Here is a 19222-nt window from a genome sequence, read left to right on the forward strand (position 1 = left end):
ACAACGAAATGGTAGATACACATGTACCTTTGTTTTTCCGGCACTTATATTGCGCAGCCTTTTCCTGCTTTACAGAGCAGTTGAGTTGTCATATCTTCGCTATAATCGTAATTTTCATAATAATATATTATGTCTTTCTCTGTATGATACAGATATCTTAAAAGAAACACATGATTTTGACTTAATAAGTAACTTTAATTATCTTCCTTTGAAAGAGGTTGCAACATTTTCTATGAACAAAATTTTGTTATATAAAGTTCAAAAAAAAAAAAATAAAATCTTCCCTTAAACTGAATTCGATTTATACAAAATTTTATGAACATGTACATAGAATCTGAAATCTTAGATTAATACATATTTCAAGCAACTCTATATATCAGGAAAAAAATATTCGAAACTTAAATAATTTTAAAATTCAGAATGAAGATCGCTCAAGCAATATTAAATTGATAAAAATGTATCTAATTTTGGCAATACAGCTATTTTGATAAAAATAAAAAATATTAAACCCAAAAGCAAACATGTTTTCTTAATTTGCACTTTTATTTACAATTTATTACATTTTATACAGTGTTAATCTGCACTATGTCCCAAGTCAATCCCTGATCGTGGAGATCCTTCTCGCAGACCTTCGTGTATACCCAAAGCACGTAGAGTACTAAGTACGTAAGGTTATTTAATGATAATTTGGCAAATTATCAACGTTTCAAGCTTAGTTTTTCAACTTCTGTTTACATCCTTATAATTTTTGAAAGCTTTGAATTTATCTTGTCATATGTCAGCTAAGGAATGTTTAATGTTTTTGATATCTCTTTTTACAAAACAGTTTTTACAATAGTCCTATACAAGCAAGATTTTTCTTACCGAAACACTACCCACAAAACTAATTATTATATTTTTTTTTATTTATCATAAATTTTATGCTGAATTTTCCACTTAGGTAGTGATACAAATACTTGCAATATGTTGCTGATCGTCAGTTCCTAAAAATATGCACTGGTCAGTTGTACTAGTAATTCAAACTGGTTTGTTTAATAGCACTACTTTTGCATTGGTTTCTCTCACTTCTTCCTCAAGAACAGAAAAGCCATGATTATCATATTTATATGGAAGCATTCTCAGGTGGTGAAGATTCAAGTTTGTTCAGATCATGACCCTCAGGAGTAGGATGGGGCCACAATGGATTATTAAACTTTTACATAGGAATACATAGGAAAAACTTTATTCTCAAGAACGGCAAAGCCAATGTCGGTCAAATTTATGTGGAGTCATCTTCAGATAGTGTAGATTTAAGTTTGTTCAAACCATGACCCCCGGGGGTAGAGTTGGGCCACAATGAACGTTAAAACTTGTAGGAATAATTCACAGTCAAAAAAATATGTATGCATCCCTAGTTAGCGTAGAATCAATTTTGTTCATATCATACCCCTGTTCTTTCTAGGGGTGGGTCAGGGCCACTTATGCATTTTTAAAAGCTTTACAATACTGTATACTGATTTCTGGTTTTTTCCTAGCTATACGCGTAGCACTCAGGTGAACTATGTGCCCCTGGGCCTCTTGTTTTAATGTACATGATTGTACTTCTAAAGATATTTGCATTTGTGTTATTAAAGATGTTGCACTCGAGCATGCGAGTGTATCTTAAATATATTTTAGTGTTTGCGCTTTTATTCCACGAACAATTCTTACTTGATGAAGAGTGACAACTCTCACCTCTAAACAGGAAACCTGTAAATGAAATATCATTTGTCTTGATCTGAGATTTAAAAAAAGAATTCTTTGTGTTCGATAAAAGAGAACGAAAGTAACATCTAGTCTGGGAAATATTTCCTGATTTTTTTGAAAATACGCTCTGAAATATTTAGGGCTAAATGTGTTCATTCGGTACAAGATTTTTCATTTTACGCACGTTTTATTTTAGCTATTTCGGGTCATCGTTCAAAGGGATTTATGTGTGTTTTATTTATTTATTTTTTTTTAAATGAGCAAATATTGGCAAAAAAAAAAAAAAAAAAAAAAAAGAATAAACAAAAAAGACAAAACAGAGCAAAGACCCATATATAATTTAAAGGAACGTTTTTCTTATTGTATTTTGCTTGATAGTTGCTTGATAGTTGTTTTAAAAGTATACAGTATGAAGAGACGATATCACAATACACATGTATTACCTGTAAATGGCGGGAGGGAATCGATCAGTTTTTATTCGATTCTTGCTTGAGGCATTTATACATGTATCTAGTTAAAATCAGTGTACCTTTATTCCAACCGAGGGTCGTACCAGATTTTTGAAAGTGGGGGGGGGGGGCTCACTCATTTCCATTCTTGTCCAGATAAAGTTGATTTTTTTTTTCACATATATAAATCTGCCAAGGCAGTTTTTGTCTGCCATCTTTTTTGCTGATTTGTTATTTTTTACATTCTGGATTGTTTATTTGGATTTTCTTGATATAATATGTTACACTGGGGAGATCAACTAATGTTTTGTACAAATTTACACATTTTTTCAAGAGTGATCTCCCCTTTATCTGATGTATTTTATGATTATCTTTCGTCATTGATACATGTATAATAAATGACAAATTCAACCATCATATTTTGTGTTTGTGTTACTTTAATATGGATGTGATATGGTATACATAAGGTTATAGGTGTGTGCAAAAAAACTAGCTTCAGTGAACTTATAAAATTAGTTAAATTACACTGGAGAACATAAATATAAATCTTGTATATTTTTGAAATTAATTTTTCACATATCAAGTAATCCAAATTTGGTATCACACATGTAACTGTAAAATGATGAGTAAAAAAATTTCAGCTTATCTTAAACATTTATTTATTTATTTATTTTTTTTTGGGGGGGGGGGGGTCGCACAGTGCCCCGTATACCACCAGTTGTGACAGCTTTTTAAATTCAAACTTCTTATATAAAGAAATCGACTTAGGATGAAATTTTGTACAATCTGTTTAATTGGCAATCCCCGATAGTTTGCTGACTAAGATTATGTATGTACTTTAATTTTTCCCTCCTTCAGATTTTTGGTTGCCCGGGGATGTGCAGTTTTTTCTATTTATAGAGAAAAAATATTTAAAATAAACATAAATATACGTACGTGAAAGCAGATAAGTAAATGTTGAAATAATGTTTTATGTTTTATTACCAAATACATTGATCCGCTTGCGAAATATGTGTCACGAGTGAATTACCGCACTTGTAAAAGCCTAGTATTTATTGGCGCTTTAGAACTTCGATAACAAGGTCCCGTATTTACTCCAGTGAACAGGTAGAAAAAACAGCCAGGTAAGTTTCTATAACACGGGCATTGCATGTTTCATTTCTCGAAAGTCGTGTGTGTACAATTTATAAGATCTGATTATGAGAGAAAGTAATTTTAATTTATTTGCTAGGGATAAAGGTAAAACTGCTATTTGAAATGGTGGTTCATTGATTATCGATTAGTAAAATACAATGTACAGTCCAAGGTCGCAGGTGTAAATAATGAATTATTGAAAGCATAATAATTATGTTTCATACGGATACATTAGGGAGAACTTATCTTTTGTAATTCGTTTTATGACGGAGAGGAGAAATAATATACATGCAATTTAGAATAAACAGAAATTCATTTTGAAAAGTGATACGCATATCGATTGATCAATTACAAAGACATAGTTTCGTGTAATGTATTTATATTCAGTGACACACATTTAAGAAAAATCCCTTTTCTTGAATGGGATTTAAAAGTCGTCAAACTTTGCAAGATAAAGCGTTTGAATTTTTTAAAAGCAGTATTTATTTAAGGTCGTTCTACTGATAAAAAAGAATACAGATAAAACATTTACGCAATATTTAGCTGTATGTATATATAATTATCAAGACTAGCTTATATATCTATATAAGAATGAATTAATTACATTTTATAGTGTCATATACTGATCATGAACCGAACTACAATCATATCTTACTGCATGTAGATAAAAAAGATCTGCATTTTAAACTTTATCCTAAATTCAATCTGTTCTTATTTTCTATAGAATGATTAAACAGAAGCAATACGATTGGAAAGACAGCAATCTCGCCTTATTCGGATCCGACACGGAAAGACAGGTCAAAAGTAAGTCAGAAAAATGGAAGGGGTCCAAATTTTCTTCTTTTTTATTACTCTTCTGCCTTAAGCATATGCTAGGAAGTTAACGAGAATGTCTAATGCATGACTACAAGAACACCTTTCTCTAGTCATTTTTCGGATGTTAAGATAGGCATGTAATTAATGGTCAGTTATTTACTAACTAGAGAAACAAACTGTTGTTAAATGAATAAAATGGATAAACCACTTTATAAAGGGTTAGAAAAGGTGACCGTATCTAGTGTTACATTTCGATGCCTCCTTTTATTACATTATCATCGTTTATTTAATACGTTTGGGGGAATTTTTTTGAAGCACAGACCATGCAAGGGTACATTGTATACACGTATATATTTTTTATTTCCTTGAATTCTAAATTGAATTTTTTAAGTTAATATGACTCATTGTGTTATTTTGAAATTATAGGCTTATGTACAAGGAAAGGTTGTGAAATACGTCTGATTGCGTTTAGAGAGGTCCTCTTTTTCTGACGCATATAAATATTTATTTTCATAATAATGTTTACTATGAAGAATTTAAATACATATACGAATTCTTCCTTATAATGATAAAAACACCTATAGAGTATGACATTGTATTTTTACATACTGAATTGACAGACCCGATTTTAAAAGCCCTCGGACGTAAATTAATTTGAATTATTTTTAGGGTCACATACCTAATTGAAATTTTAAAAGGACATTTTTCTTAAACTTGTATTTAGTCAAGATAATACTGTAAATAAATAATGCATATTTTTGGTAATTATTTTAATAGAAAATATTTTCATAAGCATTTCCCTTAGTTGAACAGTTCCAATACAGAGAGAGAGAGAGAGAGGTTTTCAAGCGTTTTCACGATTTTGATATTTGATATTCCGTTCCAAAATCTTTAAAAAAGGCTTGGAAAGCCTGGAAAAGTTAAGATATAGGCCTATTGGACTAGCACTATTTTATTTTGAAATTATATCTTATTTCATTGTTTGAAGCACAAAAGAAAAACTTTCTTCGTACATTAATACATGTAACTTCAAATGTTAATTCCTAATCCTAGATGGGCTTTAGACGTCAGCTTTAATCAGGAAATACTTTGTACAGTAACTAAATTAGTTACAACGTATTCCATGTATGTATACATGCATTACATTGACATGTATAAATGTACGGAAGCAACCTATTCAGGATGAAGATAAGAGAGACTTTTTTGGGAATAGATAAATCGGATTAAAGAATGAGATATTAGTACCAGGATATGTAATAGGACACGTCACGAAAGGAGAAACTCCATAAAATTTATATTTCACATTATTTATATATATGCTTAGCAAAATTTTTGTTTACTAACAATTCCACTTGTAATACTTATGATTGTACGTTGCAAAATAAGATACAAACTTGACGAAAGTATTCTTTCTAATCAATCACAAAGAAATTGTGAAGAGACCGTAATCAATTAAAACAAGAGGCCCATGGGCCTTATAGGTCACCTGAGCATCATGCAACATTTTTACAACGATCGACTCTGGTTCATGTTTTAAACTAGAACGTCATGGCATGCACAATTTTGAAAGACGCACCATTGCTAATCATAACTAAACACTTAGCATGTTTAGTTTCGATACTTAATACCCATAGACAGAATAGGGGAACAAAAAAATGCATTTCGACTAATCAGTAATATTCAGCAATAATCAGTATAGTGCCACTACCACACATGAACCCCTTACCCTTGGTCCACACATTTCACAATTTTGGAAAAGGCACCCTTGCTTATCAAAAACATTTGATTGATACAAAGGATAAGATTTCAATCAATTAATTCATTTTCAGTATATAAGTAGAGCCCCCCCCCCCCTTGTATGGTACCCCTAACCCAGGGGCGTTGAAATTCACAATTCAGGAAGAATGGCCCTTGCTCATCAAAGCTATATAGGTAGTTCATCTGCTTAATACCCAGGAGCAGAGAAGAAGATTTTCAAACAATTTCTGCATTTTCTATATATAACCAATAGAGCCCTGCCCTAATAACAGAACCCCTGACCCTGGGGTCATAAAATTCACAAAGGTTTTCTTCCACATCATAACTATGTACTAAGTTAGTTTATTTAATACCCAGGAACAGAGAAGAAGATTTTTAAAGAAATAATGTATTTTCACTATATAATCAATAGAGCCCCACCCTAACACCAGAACCCCTGACCCTGGGGCCATAAAAATTCACAATTTTGGAAGAAGCATTCTTACTCATCATAACTATATATTTAGTTAGTTAATTTAATACTCAGGAGCAGAGAAGAATTTCAAAGAATTAATGTATTTTTACTATTAAGCCCCACCCTAACACCAGAACCCCTGACCCTGGGGCCATGAAATTCACAATTTTGGAAGAAGCTTTCTTGCTCATCATAACTATATACTTAGTTAATTCATTGAATACCCAGCAGCAGAGAAAAAGATTTTCAAACAATTTCTGCATTTTCTCTATATAATCAATAGAGCCCCGCCTTAACTCCAGAACCCCTGTCCCGGGGGCCATAAAATATTCACAATTTTGGAAGAGGCATTCCTGCTCATCATAACTATATACTTAGTTAGTTTGTTGAATACCCAGCAGCAGAGAAGAAGATTTTCAAATAAATTCTGCATTTTCTCTATATAATCAATAGAGCATAACCCTAACACCAGAACCCCTGACCCTGGGGCCATGAAATTCACAATTTTGCAAATGGCATTCTTCCTCATCATAACTATATACTTAGTTAGTTTATTTAATACCCTTGAGCAGAGAAGAATATTTTTAAAGAAATAAAGCATTTTCACTATACATTGTATAATCAATAGAGCCCCGCCCTAGCACTAGAACCCCTGACCCTGGGGCCATAAAATTCACAATTTTGCAAAAAGGCATTCTTCCTCATTATAACTATGTACTTAGTTAGTTTATTTAATACCCAGGAGCAGAGAAGAAGATTTTTAAAGAAATAATGCATTTTCACTATATACTAACAATTTTGGTAGAGGACTCAATGGTCGTTACATTCATGCTTACAGTTTGACTGCTTGATGTCCAGGAGTAAAGAAGAAGATTTTTAAAGATTGCACTAATATTAGTGGTTTTGGCCCCACCCCTCAGGCCCCAGAGGGGCAGGGACCATGAAATTCAAAATTTTTGTTCTTCTTTACCCATAGATGCTTTATATAAAATTTGGTGGAAATTGGTTGAGTGGTTGCAGAGAAGAAGCTGAAAATGTTCAAATGTTAACACACGACGAATGACGCAAGACGACGGACGAAAACAGATAGCAATAGGTCACCTGAGTTTACTCAGGTGACCTAAAAAAATTAACAAAGAATACAAAGCAGTGACCCCCCCCCCCCCCAAAAAAAAATCCTACCAAGTTAAAAAAAAAGCTAACTTTAAATTCACTTCTGAATGGCTGTCTTACAAAACATTAACGATTAGGTCATTTTAAATATTTTCTTTTTATTTCTTTCTCAGAATAAATTCCGTATTCCATTAATTATGATTTAACCCTCCCCTTCCCTTTTCCTTTGTCAAAATTACGTATCGACGTCAACCTATTATATTTATATTCCTTTCAACAAAATTAATTCAACTAAAGACCATAAGAACGACTGGGGAATGAAGCCTGTTTTTCATCAATAACATGGTAAAAATGTTGTATACTGTCATTTTTTAAAACAAAATAAAATTCAATTTTGCAGAGGAGTCAGCAGAACAGGAAAAGGCCTGGAAAAAGGCGGGAAAGAAATGCGGTCTTCAAATATGGCGGATTGTGGTAAGAGAGAGAGAGAGAGAGAGAGAGAGAGAGAGAGAGAGAGAGAGAGAGAGAGAGAGAGGGAGACATTTATGATGTCTACAAATGATGTCTTAAATAATAAATCCAATATATCAATGTTTTGTATTTGTGCGTTACTTTACTTTATTTTAAACATATTTTATTGAATAACACAATAAGGATTGGACAACAGGCAAGGCCTATGTACACCCTCTCCTTGTATAATAGGTCAAGATACAATATAGTAAGTAATAATACATGTACATGATAATCAATAAAATTATAATGAAAAATAAAGATATACAATCAAGTATTATTTATCAATATTATATTTCAAAAAAAGATGACAACCCCCTAACTGTATACATGTTATTTACATACTGTTCCAGCTTAAAAATAGTACAAATATTTGGGAAAAATTATGCATATAATAGAGTATTTAATATAATAGTTTGCCTAATTTAGTCTCTTAGAAGATTTAATAAATTCTTGTACATATGAAAATATTTTGCAATTTGTTTGATAAGAGTATTGCCATTTTCCTCTTAGCAGAGTGTCGAGTTCAAAAACAACATCAATATCATTTAATTTTTTTTACCAATAAGTTTCTTTCAACATTATATGAAGGGCAGTTGATAACATAATGTTCAGTATTTTCAGTATGAAATCAACACTTTTGATATGATTGAATATCGGATTAAAAAATGATTTTTTAGATGTGCATTAAGATTGCTAGCATTGTTTCGCAACTGACAATGCAAGTTATTTTCTTTTCTATTACCAAAGTTAAAGTACCTACAAGGTGCGTTATTTTGTCATCCATGCTGTTATTTTCTTTTAAATCCATAAAAAACTAGTTCAGTTGTCTTGGCTTCGGTATAAATAAAAATAACAAAGGAACATAGTAATATTTTGCATTTGTGCGTTTTTTTTTGTTTTTTTTTTTGTCATCCATGCTGTCATTTTCTTTTAAAACAATATGAGCTGCACGTTTGACATCGGAAAAAAATGTTGTAAATTTGTAATTAACTATTTCAATGACAGAAAAATAGAACATTTATAAACTTCTGTTGTTCATCTTTGCTATGAAAGAAATGTTTATACGCATTGAATGAAACAAAATTGAATTATTGTCGTCCTGTACAATAATGATTTCTTATATAATACTGTATATTCGGTTGTACAGACATATTTCTTCTGAAACATTTTTAAATTTTATTTTGGTTTTATTGATCATAAGGGTTTAGATTACATACAAATTAATCATAATAACAAATTTTACCAGCAAAATAAAATTCTCAAAAATGCAGCTCATATTGCTTTAATCCATCAAAAAACTAGCTCAAATGATTTGGCTTCGGTATGAATAAAAATAACAAGGGAACATAATAATATTTTGCATTTGTGCGTTATTTTGTCATACATAAGATAAAGAAATACAATGTGCATGCAAATTGTTATGCCATACTAGTATTTTTAAGAATTTTTATTTCTTGGTATTCTATTTTTAAAACTTGATCAACTGATACTACTGTCACAGTCTTGATTTACACTGGTCACAATAACACTTCATTGTGTGCATAAATTTGAAGTTACGCATACAAGACAACAAAAAAATCTATTCTTACTGTCTTTTCAAACTGTGCACCATTTTAATGTAAATTTTAAAGGAATGTATTAAAGGCTAACATATCAGGTTTTGAACTTCTCACGTTTTTCTCTCACAAAAACATGGATATTTCAAAAAATATTCACAGGGGGAAAAATACAGCGGAGTATAGTTATGAGTTCTGCATATTATTTGTTAAAATTTCAAAATGGTAACTTTTCAATCATTGTATTCTTTGCGTTTTTTCTGTTTTTTTTTTTACACAGTCACAGATATGCATTACGAGAATTTTCCACTGGCTATTTTTTTAAACCTCAAAGTGCATCTGAGATGATGTCATGTCATTTACCTGCATTTAAATCTTGGTCTTAATTACAACTCATCAAGTAGGACTAAATCCATATGTAAATCTTACCATCTTTATATTAAGAAAGAGAATAATAAATAAAGATAATGAAAAGGAAAAATAAGGCCTAGAGACCTACTTATGTTAGTCGTCTTTTTTCCCCAATAAACGAATATGTACATGTAGATAAATGAGTAGCAACCATCAATTTGTTTTTAGCCAAAAGTTAATGATATTCGTAATGTTCGACGTAGTATAGCTTTGTCGTTTTTACGGAAGCTTTTGTTTTATAAAACATTATTTCCTTATTTAACATATGTAGCCCACCTATCCCAAACCGCTATGATTTGAAGAGAAAAAAATCAAGTTTTATCGGGAAACTTCCATATTAATCAGATATTTGGAAACCAAGGGCCTCCACCGGTTCAGTTGGTCGTGTTCATTTTGAATTATATCATCATGAATATCCTTGTTCAATTCTTCCATCTTACTTGATACATGTGCATATTCCTCCCTTGTTCAGTTATTTTGTTCATTATTTGATTAAATTATCGTGTATTTCATTGTAAAACTTTGTCTCCCCCCATGTAATTCCACCCTGTCAAATATGACTTGAAAAAATTGAACTACATGTATCGCTATAAAAAAAAAATAAAGAAAAATACCGTATGTTTCCTATTTATCATCTCCCGAGTTTCATTTCATGTGAATTTGAATTTATTCTTTTCTACAAAAAGTAAATTATTTACTCACATTTGTAAATGTCTAAAAAGGATTAAATAATCAAATGTTTATTTTATTTCCCCTAGAAATTCAAAGTAACGGAGTGGCCACTTGAGGATTATGGAAAGTTCTACGATGGCGACTCTTACATAATTCTAAACGTAAGTTTCTTGATTTTATCAAAATATTTATTTATAGATGTATGAGTAGCACTGGTTCATTTAAAATAAACACTGGTGCGTCTAAATATTTGTACTAGCTCTTTACATGTACAAAACGCATACAAGGATGGCCGGTGTCTAAAGCTCTCTATTAAAAAGTTTATTCTTCCATGAAACAAGCATATTGTGGATATAAATTACTCGTATATAATGATGCATATACTAGTAGACCAAATTCCTGTGATTCATTAGCCTGTATATTTTCTAGGATTGCTTTCATTCATTAAAGTGTATGTAACATTTATCTAATTGTTTCTCCTGTGTTTTATCTAAATACAAACTTGAATCACGACTGCGAGCCATCGAAACTAATTTGCATGCAATGCATATATATTGAAAACAGGAATTCTATTACCATTATCCACAAAAAGGAAATAGAAAACCAACATAAATATCCACGCACGAGGTTATCTTTCGGCCATCGGTTTCTGGTCTTGTCTTTGTGTAATGTTTCTATCTATATGCAAAACGAATCTGCAAGTTTAATTCATTTTTTCTTTCCCAAATAAAATTCTTTCCTCTTAATTTATTTCTCTTATGTAGAATAGAAAGCTTTTATTATTACACTTGTAAATAAAGAAGTCGATTGGGTACATAAAAGTAATAAAGAGAATTTGTTTCGAATAAGTTAGATTTTGCATGACTTTCGAAACAAAAGAATGCTAAAATTCAAATCAAAATGTGTTTGTTAAACAATGATGCCCTGCATGAGAGCTCAAGGCGAAGATTTAAGTTTTTCAAAAGCAGTCAAATTCCAAGATATTTAAAGGAAAAAAAGGTCTTGTCACAAGAAAAAATCCTCATAATAAGAAAGACCTAGCAGAAACTGTACAGAAGTTTTTGATAACGTTAATGTTTTTCAGAAGTCGGTCAGTCTCAAATGACAATTTCAAAGGGTCAAATTGTTGGTCCTGACAGAAGGACTGTAAGATTTTGATCTTAAAAAATATATTGGACCAATGAAAAATATGAAAGCCCTAGCAAGCACCAATTATTATTCAAAAGGTAATGCCAGGGTTATAGAACCCAAAATTAGGTCAAGCAAAAAGGGTAAGGTCACATAGTCAAAATTGTTGGTAAGATCTTGTCAAATGGAAAATATCTGCCTTCTCTGATAGTTGTGTTAGTATTCTTAAATATTTATAAATTTTGAAATCGTGTATCCTTCAGACTTACAAAGATGACTCGTCAGAAGCCCTGCAGTATGATGTACATTTCTGGATCGGGAAGTACAGTACACAGGTAATACATACATATAATGTGATGTATTAATACTGCAATTATATTATTCTGAAAGATAGATACAGGGCATATGATTTATAAATTGAAAACACTGTGCATAAATGTAAAGTAAAAGTAAAGTACATATACATCACAGTACCTCTGTATGCATACACGCACACTTAAAAAATACAATTTAACCCATAATTAAAGTGAAAATACATATTAACAAAATGCAAAGTAAAAATAAGTAAAGCACGCGGGAAAGATTCAAAGCGGTTCGAAGTTAAACTAAAAAAAAACAAACAAAAACAAAAACAACAACAATACAACCCTCTGGTAGATTGTATAAAAACACAACTTACACTGAACAAATTTTAGGATACTTGAAGTACAAAATAAAGTTACAAAGAAGTACAAAGGTTATAGATGAAATATAACATGCCAGTAAATTAAAAAAGACTACATGTGAACAGAACCATACAGTTTCGAACGTATACAGACAGTGCAGCAAAATTGTCAATTAGCACAGAACTACAGAGAATCAATTAAGATGCAACAAAAATTAAGGTTGAAACGGATCATTAACAACGTTCTTTGATGCAGATACATCACGAATTAAAAAAAATAATATAAAAGGGTTACCCTTAACAAAATACACATATTAAATCACATGGATTCGTTTACATAACCCAGAACTTTGATATATCTGATGGCACTTTTGAGTCTGCTTATATATTTGTAATCGGAGGCCAGTGTTTGCTATACTAAGTGAAAACTCTTGATTACATTTGCTTGAAAAGTTAATGTACACTGCATGAATGTTACAATCTTCTAAAGATTTTCTGAACCCAACGTTTGAAATCTAGTATTATCATTGCAATGCTTATGTCTCTAACATGTTAATTTAAATAGGATGAATATGGAACGGCTGCATATAAAACCGTGGAGCTGGATACCTATCTAGACGACGTCCCAATACAACACCGAGAGGTCCAGGGTCACGAATCCGAGTTGTTCCGAACGTACTTCAAAGAAATTACGTAAGTTACAATAGAACTTTTGTCATGACACACATTTACAATTACATATTTTCGTAGTTAAAGTAATAAAAAATTGATCTGATTGACCTCATTAATAGATATCTCCATGGCGGAGCGGATAGTGGATTCCGACAGGTCAAACCAGAGGAATACACACCACGCTTGTTTCATTTCCATGGCGACAAATTTGGTGTCACAGTTAAAGAGGTACATTTTTTGAATAAAAGAATCAGTAAAAAAAAATGTGGAAATCCAAAACTGGGGTAGACTATACTTTAGCGGTCCCCAGATCCGCAAGATTGACGCGCTCATTGGACTATGACGCAACAACTATGTCACCCAACTGAAATGGGTTAAATTTGCACACTATTCGACTGATTAGGGTTAGTCTTGCACCCACCTGAGAGATTAGGGATAGTCCTTGCGCAAGTACTCGACTGATTAGGGTTAGTCTCGCATTCATCCGAGAGATTAGGGGTTAGTCCTCGAACATTATTCGACTGATTATGGTTAGTTTAGCATCTGCCCGGGAGATTTCGTCTAAACGTCTTAGTCCCTGCATACCATCCGATGGTTTTGGGTTAGTGACTCGTTCTATCAGTTAAGTTAAGAAATTCAGTTGTTTCTATAATTTTTCGAAGAGTTCCATAATTCAGCTTGAAAGGCATTTCATTATGTTAACATGGAAGAATGGCTAAGTCCGAAAGAAATGACACTAAGCATGCGCCGCACGCGCTTCGCTTAGAATTATTCTTCGTCGATTTTTTTCCATAAATAAACACTATTTATTAATTTTTTTCAGCAAACGAGGTAAAAAAAACTCCGTTTAAAAACAAAGTTTTAAACTAAACTTTTAACCGTGGAACTCGGTTTTGGGGTCAAAAGGCCAAGAAACCTCGTATTAAATTTTTTTTTTCGATCGCTCACGCGATCTCATATATATTGAAGTCGCCTTCGGCGATACTTCATTTTAGTGCGTTTTCTGGGGACCGGTAAAGTAACGTTAAAGCTTAAAGCAATATGAGCTGCATTTTTGGGAATTTCATTTTGCTGGTAAAATGTGTTATTATGATTTGTCTGTATGTAATCTAAACTCTGAAGATCAAGAAGACCAAAATAAAGTTTTAAAATGTTTCAGAAGAAATATTTCTGTACAACCGAATATAAAGCATTATATAAGAAATCATTATTGTACAGGACGACAATAATTCAATTTTGCTTCAATCAAAGCTTATAAAAAGTTCTTCCATGGCAAATATTAACAACAGAAGTTCATAAATGTTTTATTTTTCTGTCATTGAAATAGTTAATTACAAATTTGCAATTTTTTTTCCGATGTCAAACATGCAGCTCAAATTGCTTTAACATTTAAGAAATTTTAATTGAGGAAGAATTTTTTAAAGTAGTATAAGGATCTGTCTTTATAACAGGATATATTTGTATTAGGTTGTCCGTGATAAGAGTCGACTAGATGATACGGATGTTTACATTCTGGATAAGGGCCTGACGATCTACCAATGGAACGGCCAAGGCTGTAATAAGGATGAAAAATTTAAGGTACACATTGTATACTTAGTCTAATTATTTAATTACTAGTATTTATTGAATATAACATGAAATAGCTAGATTGTTTTGGATTCGTTTATATATGTATTTATTCCAACGTTAAAAAGTCCATTTAAAGAAAAAATATCAAAAAGTGAATTGCTAATTGTAAAATTATTCTATAATTGAAAATAGATATCTTATGAAATTTTTATCCCCCTCCACAATCCAAATTTTAAACTAAATAAAATCTACATGATACCTTAACTTCTTTTTGAAGGCTTTGCAGTATGTAAATAAGCTGAAGGCAGAGAGAAGTGGGAAACGGGTAGATGTTGAAGTGATTGATCAAAACTCTTCTGGACAAGATGAGGTACATACTGTAATTATATTGAGAAAAAATTCCATTATTCCCGAACCTATCACCTGGTCTATTTGTGTTACACGTCATGAAATGCTTAGAAATGGACTAAAACCATGCATGTGTTGTGGTCTACATGATTTAAATCTAACAATACTTGTAACTGTTACAGGATTATTAAAAAAACATCCCATTATTCCTGAATCATCTATCATGTGGTCTGTTTGCGTTACATTTCATCACATAGATAGAAATAGAAACACCTTTATTCAGATATCTAGAATCCATTTTATTCCTCCTACATATGTAGACTGAAACCAATATCGCATGTGTTTAAGAAAAACGTTTAACTTTGAAATTAATAACTATTAATGGAAGAAGCGTCCTTCATATAAAGGTTTGAATTAAACTGATTTTCAATTCAATAAATGCACATGACTGTATTTTAAACAAAAGAAAAGAGGGCGTTTAACAAAAAGACAGTTTGGAGCGTAATTACTAACGATATATTTGACAATTTTAGGAAGAATTTATGCGTCAGTTAGATGGTGGAAAAGAGGAAGACCAGTTTGACAGTTCATCTGATTTCGAGGCTGTGGACAAAACAAAGGAATTATTCCGGTCAGTGATATTTTTAAGATACCCTCATCCAGTTCCATTGCAAAAAAATCAAATTAGTTGCTAATTTTGAAGATGTACATGTAGCTTAAAAAATAGGATTTTCCCATTTTTTTTTTATATTTCAATTAATTTGAAAAGGAGGTACATATTACAAATGTGAATTAAAAGATACTTTATTTAAAAAGAATATACAACTTTTTCAAGGGTGCTGTTCAAATTGATATGAAAAACTCAGTTCAAGAAAAAATGAAAGAGAAATGTTGTGTAGTTTTATGTTATAAAAATTTTAAACGCCTTTTTGCACCTAATGGAAAACGGTGTGTTTGAAAGGAGTCGATAAACTGGGTATGAAAATGGAGCTCATTTCTACAAGCAAATAAAATAGATTTTTTTTCTCTTGAAAACAGCTTTATGGATGGTGAAATCTAAGAGTTATCAAAAACAATGTATTAACCCACAAAATAGCTGGATTTTTTTTTTGTATTAATAGAGATTTGTTCTGTACAATTGAACAGCATTAATGGGAATTAGGGACCAGTAAATTGCCCTTTAGACCATCTATGAGAAATTCATCTTGATTAATGCTATTGGTATTCTATTTACATGTAATGGGAACAGTATCATTATGTTCTTTGGAGTTTAGCTTACATTTATTTTATTTCACGTTGGTACAGCTAAATGAATGGAACCCTAAAACATTAATGCTGCCAGATCAGAATATTCTTGCAAAGCGTGGTTTGATTTGGAACAATCACACATTTTTGCCTTAACGTTTATCTAGCATTAGCTTACACAGATAAAGTTCATGTATTTGCAAAAATGACAATAAATTTACTTACCTTAATGAAATTTGTAGACAATTAATCCATGCAATCTCTGATTTTTGTATTGTAGATTGTCAGATGCCGATGGATCTATGAAGTTCACCCAAGAAAAGAAAGGAAAAGTATCAATGGGTGACTTCGACAGCAACGTAAGACAATATTCCAAAATTATGTTAACTCGTATTCTTTTGAATTTTTCCTGAAAAATAATAAATGAAAATCCTTCTTTATTATTATTTTTATTATCTATTTCCTTATCTATTGATAATTATTATTTGCAATGTTTATTGTCTGGCTTCAAATATTATACAAATGTAAAAATTAATTATGTTCACATACATTATACTTTGTAGTTAAGATAAATTCCATACCTGAACATCTATACACAAGAAATTAACTTTGTCGTTGTTTTTGTCTACATATGAAATACTTTAAAGTATATTATATGTCTTTTCTAGAAAAATGCACGTTATTTGATCGAGATAACTCTCTCTCTATTCTTTACATCACTCATATATATCATGGAAAAAAATAAATATCATTGATAACATTCTAATAGAACAAACATTCTCAAACGTTTTTGATGGAAGTTTCATGAGTGTATTAATCAAAACACAGCACACACATGCATAGTTTTTGGTGACAAATAGTTTATATAGCAAAGAAAATGTGTACGAGGGATATTTTAAAAAAATACCACTATATTCAACAGGATGTGTTTATATTTGACACCAAAGATGAACTTTTCGTTTGGATTGGAAAAGCAACCACGCCAGCAGAACGCAAGAATGCAATGACATATGCACATGTAAGTAGCACATGTAATGTTACATGATATAATTCTCCCCACGTGATTTCAGCAGAACATATTTTGAAAATGCAGACTAATAGTCGGTAAACACATTAATATTTTCTGAACAATAACTATTTGCATGCAAGATCAAAAGGAAATTTCAATTACTCTATCAAATTTCATTGATCAAATGTTCGATGTATTAAACATGAAAAAAGCATGAAATTAATCGTAATGTGTTTGTCTTTTGTTTATAGAACTACCTTATGAAAAGTGATCACCCTCTTTTGCCCATCAGCTGTTTAAAAGAGGGGAAAACAACACCCAAATTCACAGCTGCCCTGGCTGCATAAACTCGCATCTACATTTATCATAACATCAGCTGATGCCTTACTGTTATACTTGTGACCTTAATTCATGACTTTTGTATCAGTTCATATTATTAACAGAAATTATTTTGTACATTACCATTTAGTTAAATATTATTCCATTATTTTTTGTTACTTTTTTCTATATATGTAAATGTTATATGATAAAAAGTCTTCATTTGATTCAAGATACATGTAGTTCAAAAAACCAGTGAAATAACCAGAATATAATGTGACACTTTAATAAAAGTATCTTTGATAGCATAATATATATATGTATACATGTATCTGAATGATAGATACGGATATATTACAGATGAAATAGAGATACAATGATTAGGGATGACGAAGATAGTTAAGCTTCATTCACAAAGCAGTAGCAGATCTTTTACTTGCCAGGTCTAATGTACCTCTCTTTTATCAACATCATACAATCTTGAACAAATTTTAATTGTTTAAACACGTAACAATAGCTTTCTTGGTCTTTAAAGAACAAATGATGTACAAAAGGGATCAAACTTCTTTATGTAGAATACAAATGTCCCTACGAGATCAATAAAGCCCTTCGAAAAACACGAACACATGGACCAGTGGTCCATAATTTCAAAATCCCTGTCAAATGGTCATTTGTAATCCTTTTTAATCTGTTTATAGATTCCTGGCGTAGGAAAGAATTTTCATGCATGGTAAATGCTTTAAAAATTAAAGAAATAATACATTTTTCTTTATTATCAATAGTGTCGTCCAAATAAAAACCAAGGAACATCTAAATCAGGGATCATATTTCACAATTTCCCAATTTTCAAAGACTGAGGCATCCACGCTCATCATGTCACTGCAATTAGTTTATTTGATTTTTTACACGTTCCCAAAACAGTTTTCTTCAAACAGTATATATCTCATTATTTTAACCAGTAGAATTTTGAGATTTCCTTTATAAAGGTGTACGAGGGTTGATCCAAAAGTTCGTGGAATTTCTTCATATTTTATTTATTTTTCAGTGGAATTGGTTGAAAATTACAAATGAAAATATAGACACTCTTTAAATTAAAAAACATTTTTAATATTTTTGATAGTAACTTAATGGCAGTTGCCATAGAAACGGTTGTTTGGAAATGCGGGGGAGACATTAACGCGTTTATTATCATTTAAATTCTTAATTCGTGAAATACGAATTAAACCGCCCTATGTGGTATATAAAAGGAAAATTATTTCATTATTACGATTGCTTGATCTTTTATAAACCTTTGTGTAAGAGTTTTACTGATTTTACTGGATATTTAGTTTATAAGTTGATGATTTATTGCTCATCTTTAAGTTGTTAGTTAACGTCAAATTTTGGTCAAGTCACACGTTTTGTGAAAATCCCCGGATCACTATATCTTAAACGCGTATATTATTGACATAGGCTTGGGAAAAATGCATTTAGTTACTGGTTTTCCAGTGGCATAAGAAATTTAAGAAAAATAGAACTTCCATGGACGTTGATAAAAGGTGTGGTTGCTTTTTAGAGGCTCTGTTTAAGTACGTATCCCCCAGACAAATTAAAAGCGTTAATGGACGTTGTCGGCTGCCGTTCTGATCTTGACATTGCTACTGAAATTGGAATTCACATGGAAAGATG

At 31.4% G+C, this 19222-nt stretch overlaps 1 protein-coding gene across 1 annotated transcript; it reads left to right on the forward strand.

Annotated features, from left to right (window-relative positions):
• Positions 1-3231: 3231 nt before the first annotated feature.
• Positions 3232-17788, forward strand: LOC134279054 (gelsolin-like protein 1). Its single transcript, XM_062761393.1, has 13 exons — positions 3232-3298; positions 4033-4112; positions 7850-7923; positions 10688-10762; positions 11993-12064; positions 12959-13086; positions 13185-13293; positions 14533-14643; positions 14912-15004; positions 15516-15613; positions 16508-16586; positions 17150-17245; positions 17488-17788. The coding sequence occupies exons 2-13, from the start codon at positions 4034-4036 to the stop codon at positions 17581-17583; spliced, it is 1110 nt and encodes a 369-aa protein (XP_062617377.1). The 5' UTR covers positions 3232-3298; position 4033; the 3' UTR covers positions 17584-17788.
• The last annotated feature ends 1434 nt before the right edge of the window (positions 17789-19222 follow it).

Source organism: Saccostrea cucullata, unplaced genomic scaffold (genome assembly GCF_032062105.1).
Source record: "Saccostrea cucullata isolate Sc308-1 unplaced genomic scaffold, CSIRO_AGI_Scuc_v1 ctg388, whole genome shotgun sequence".
Taxonomy (NCBI): domain Eukaryota; kingdom Metazoa; phylum Mollusca; class Bivalvia; order Ostreida; family Ostreidae; genus Saccostrea; species Saccostrea cuccullata.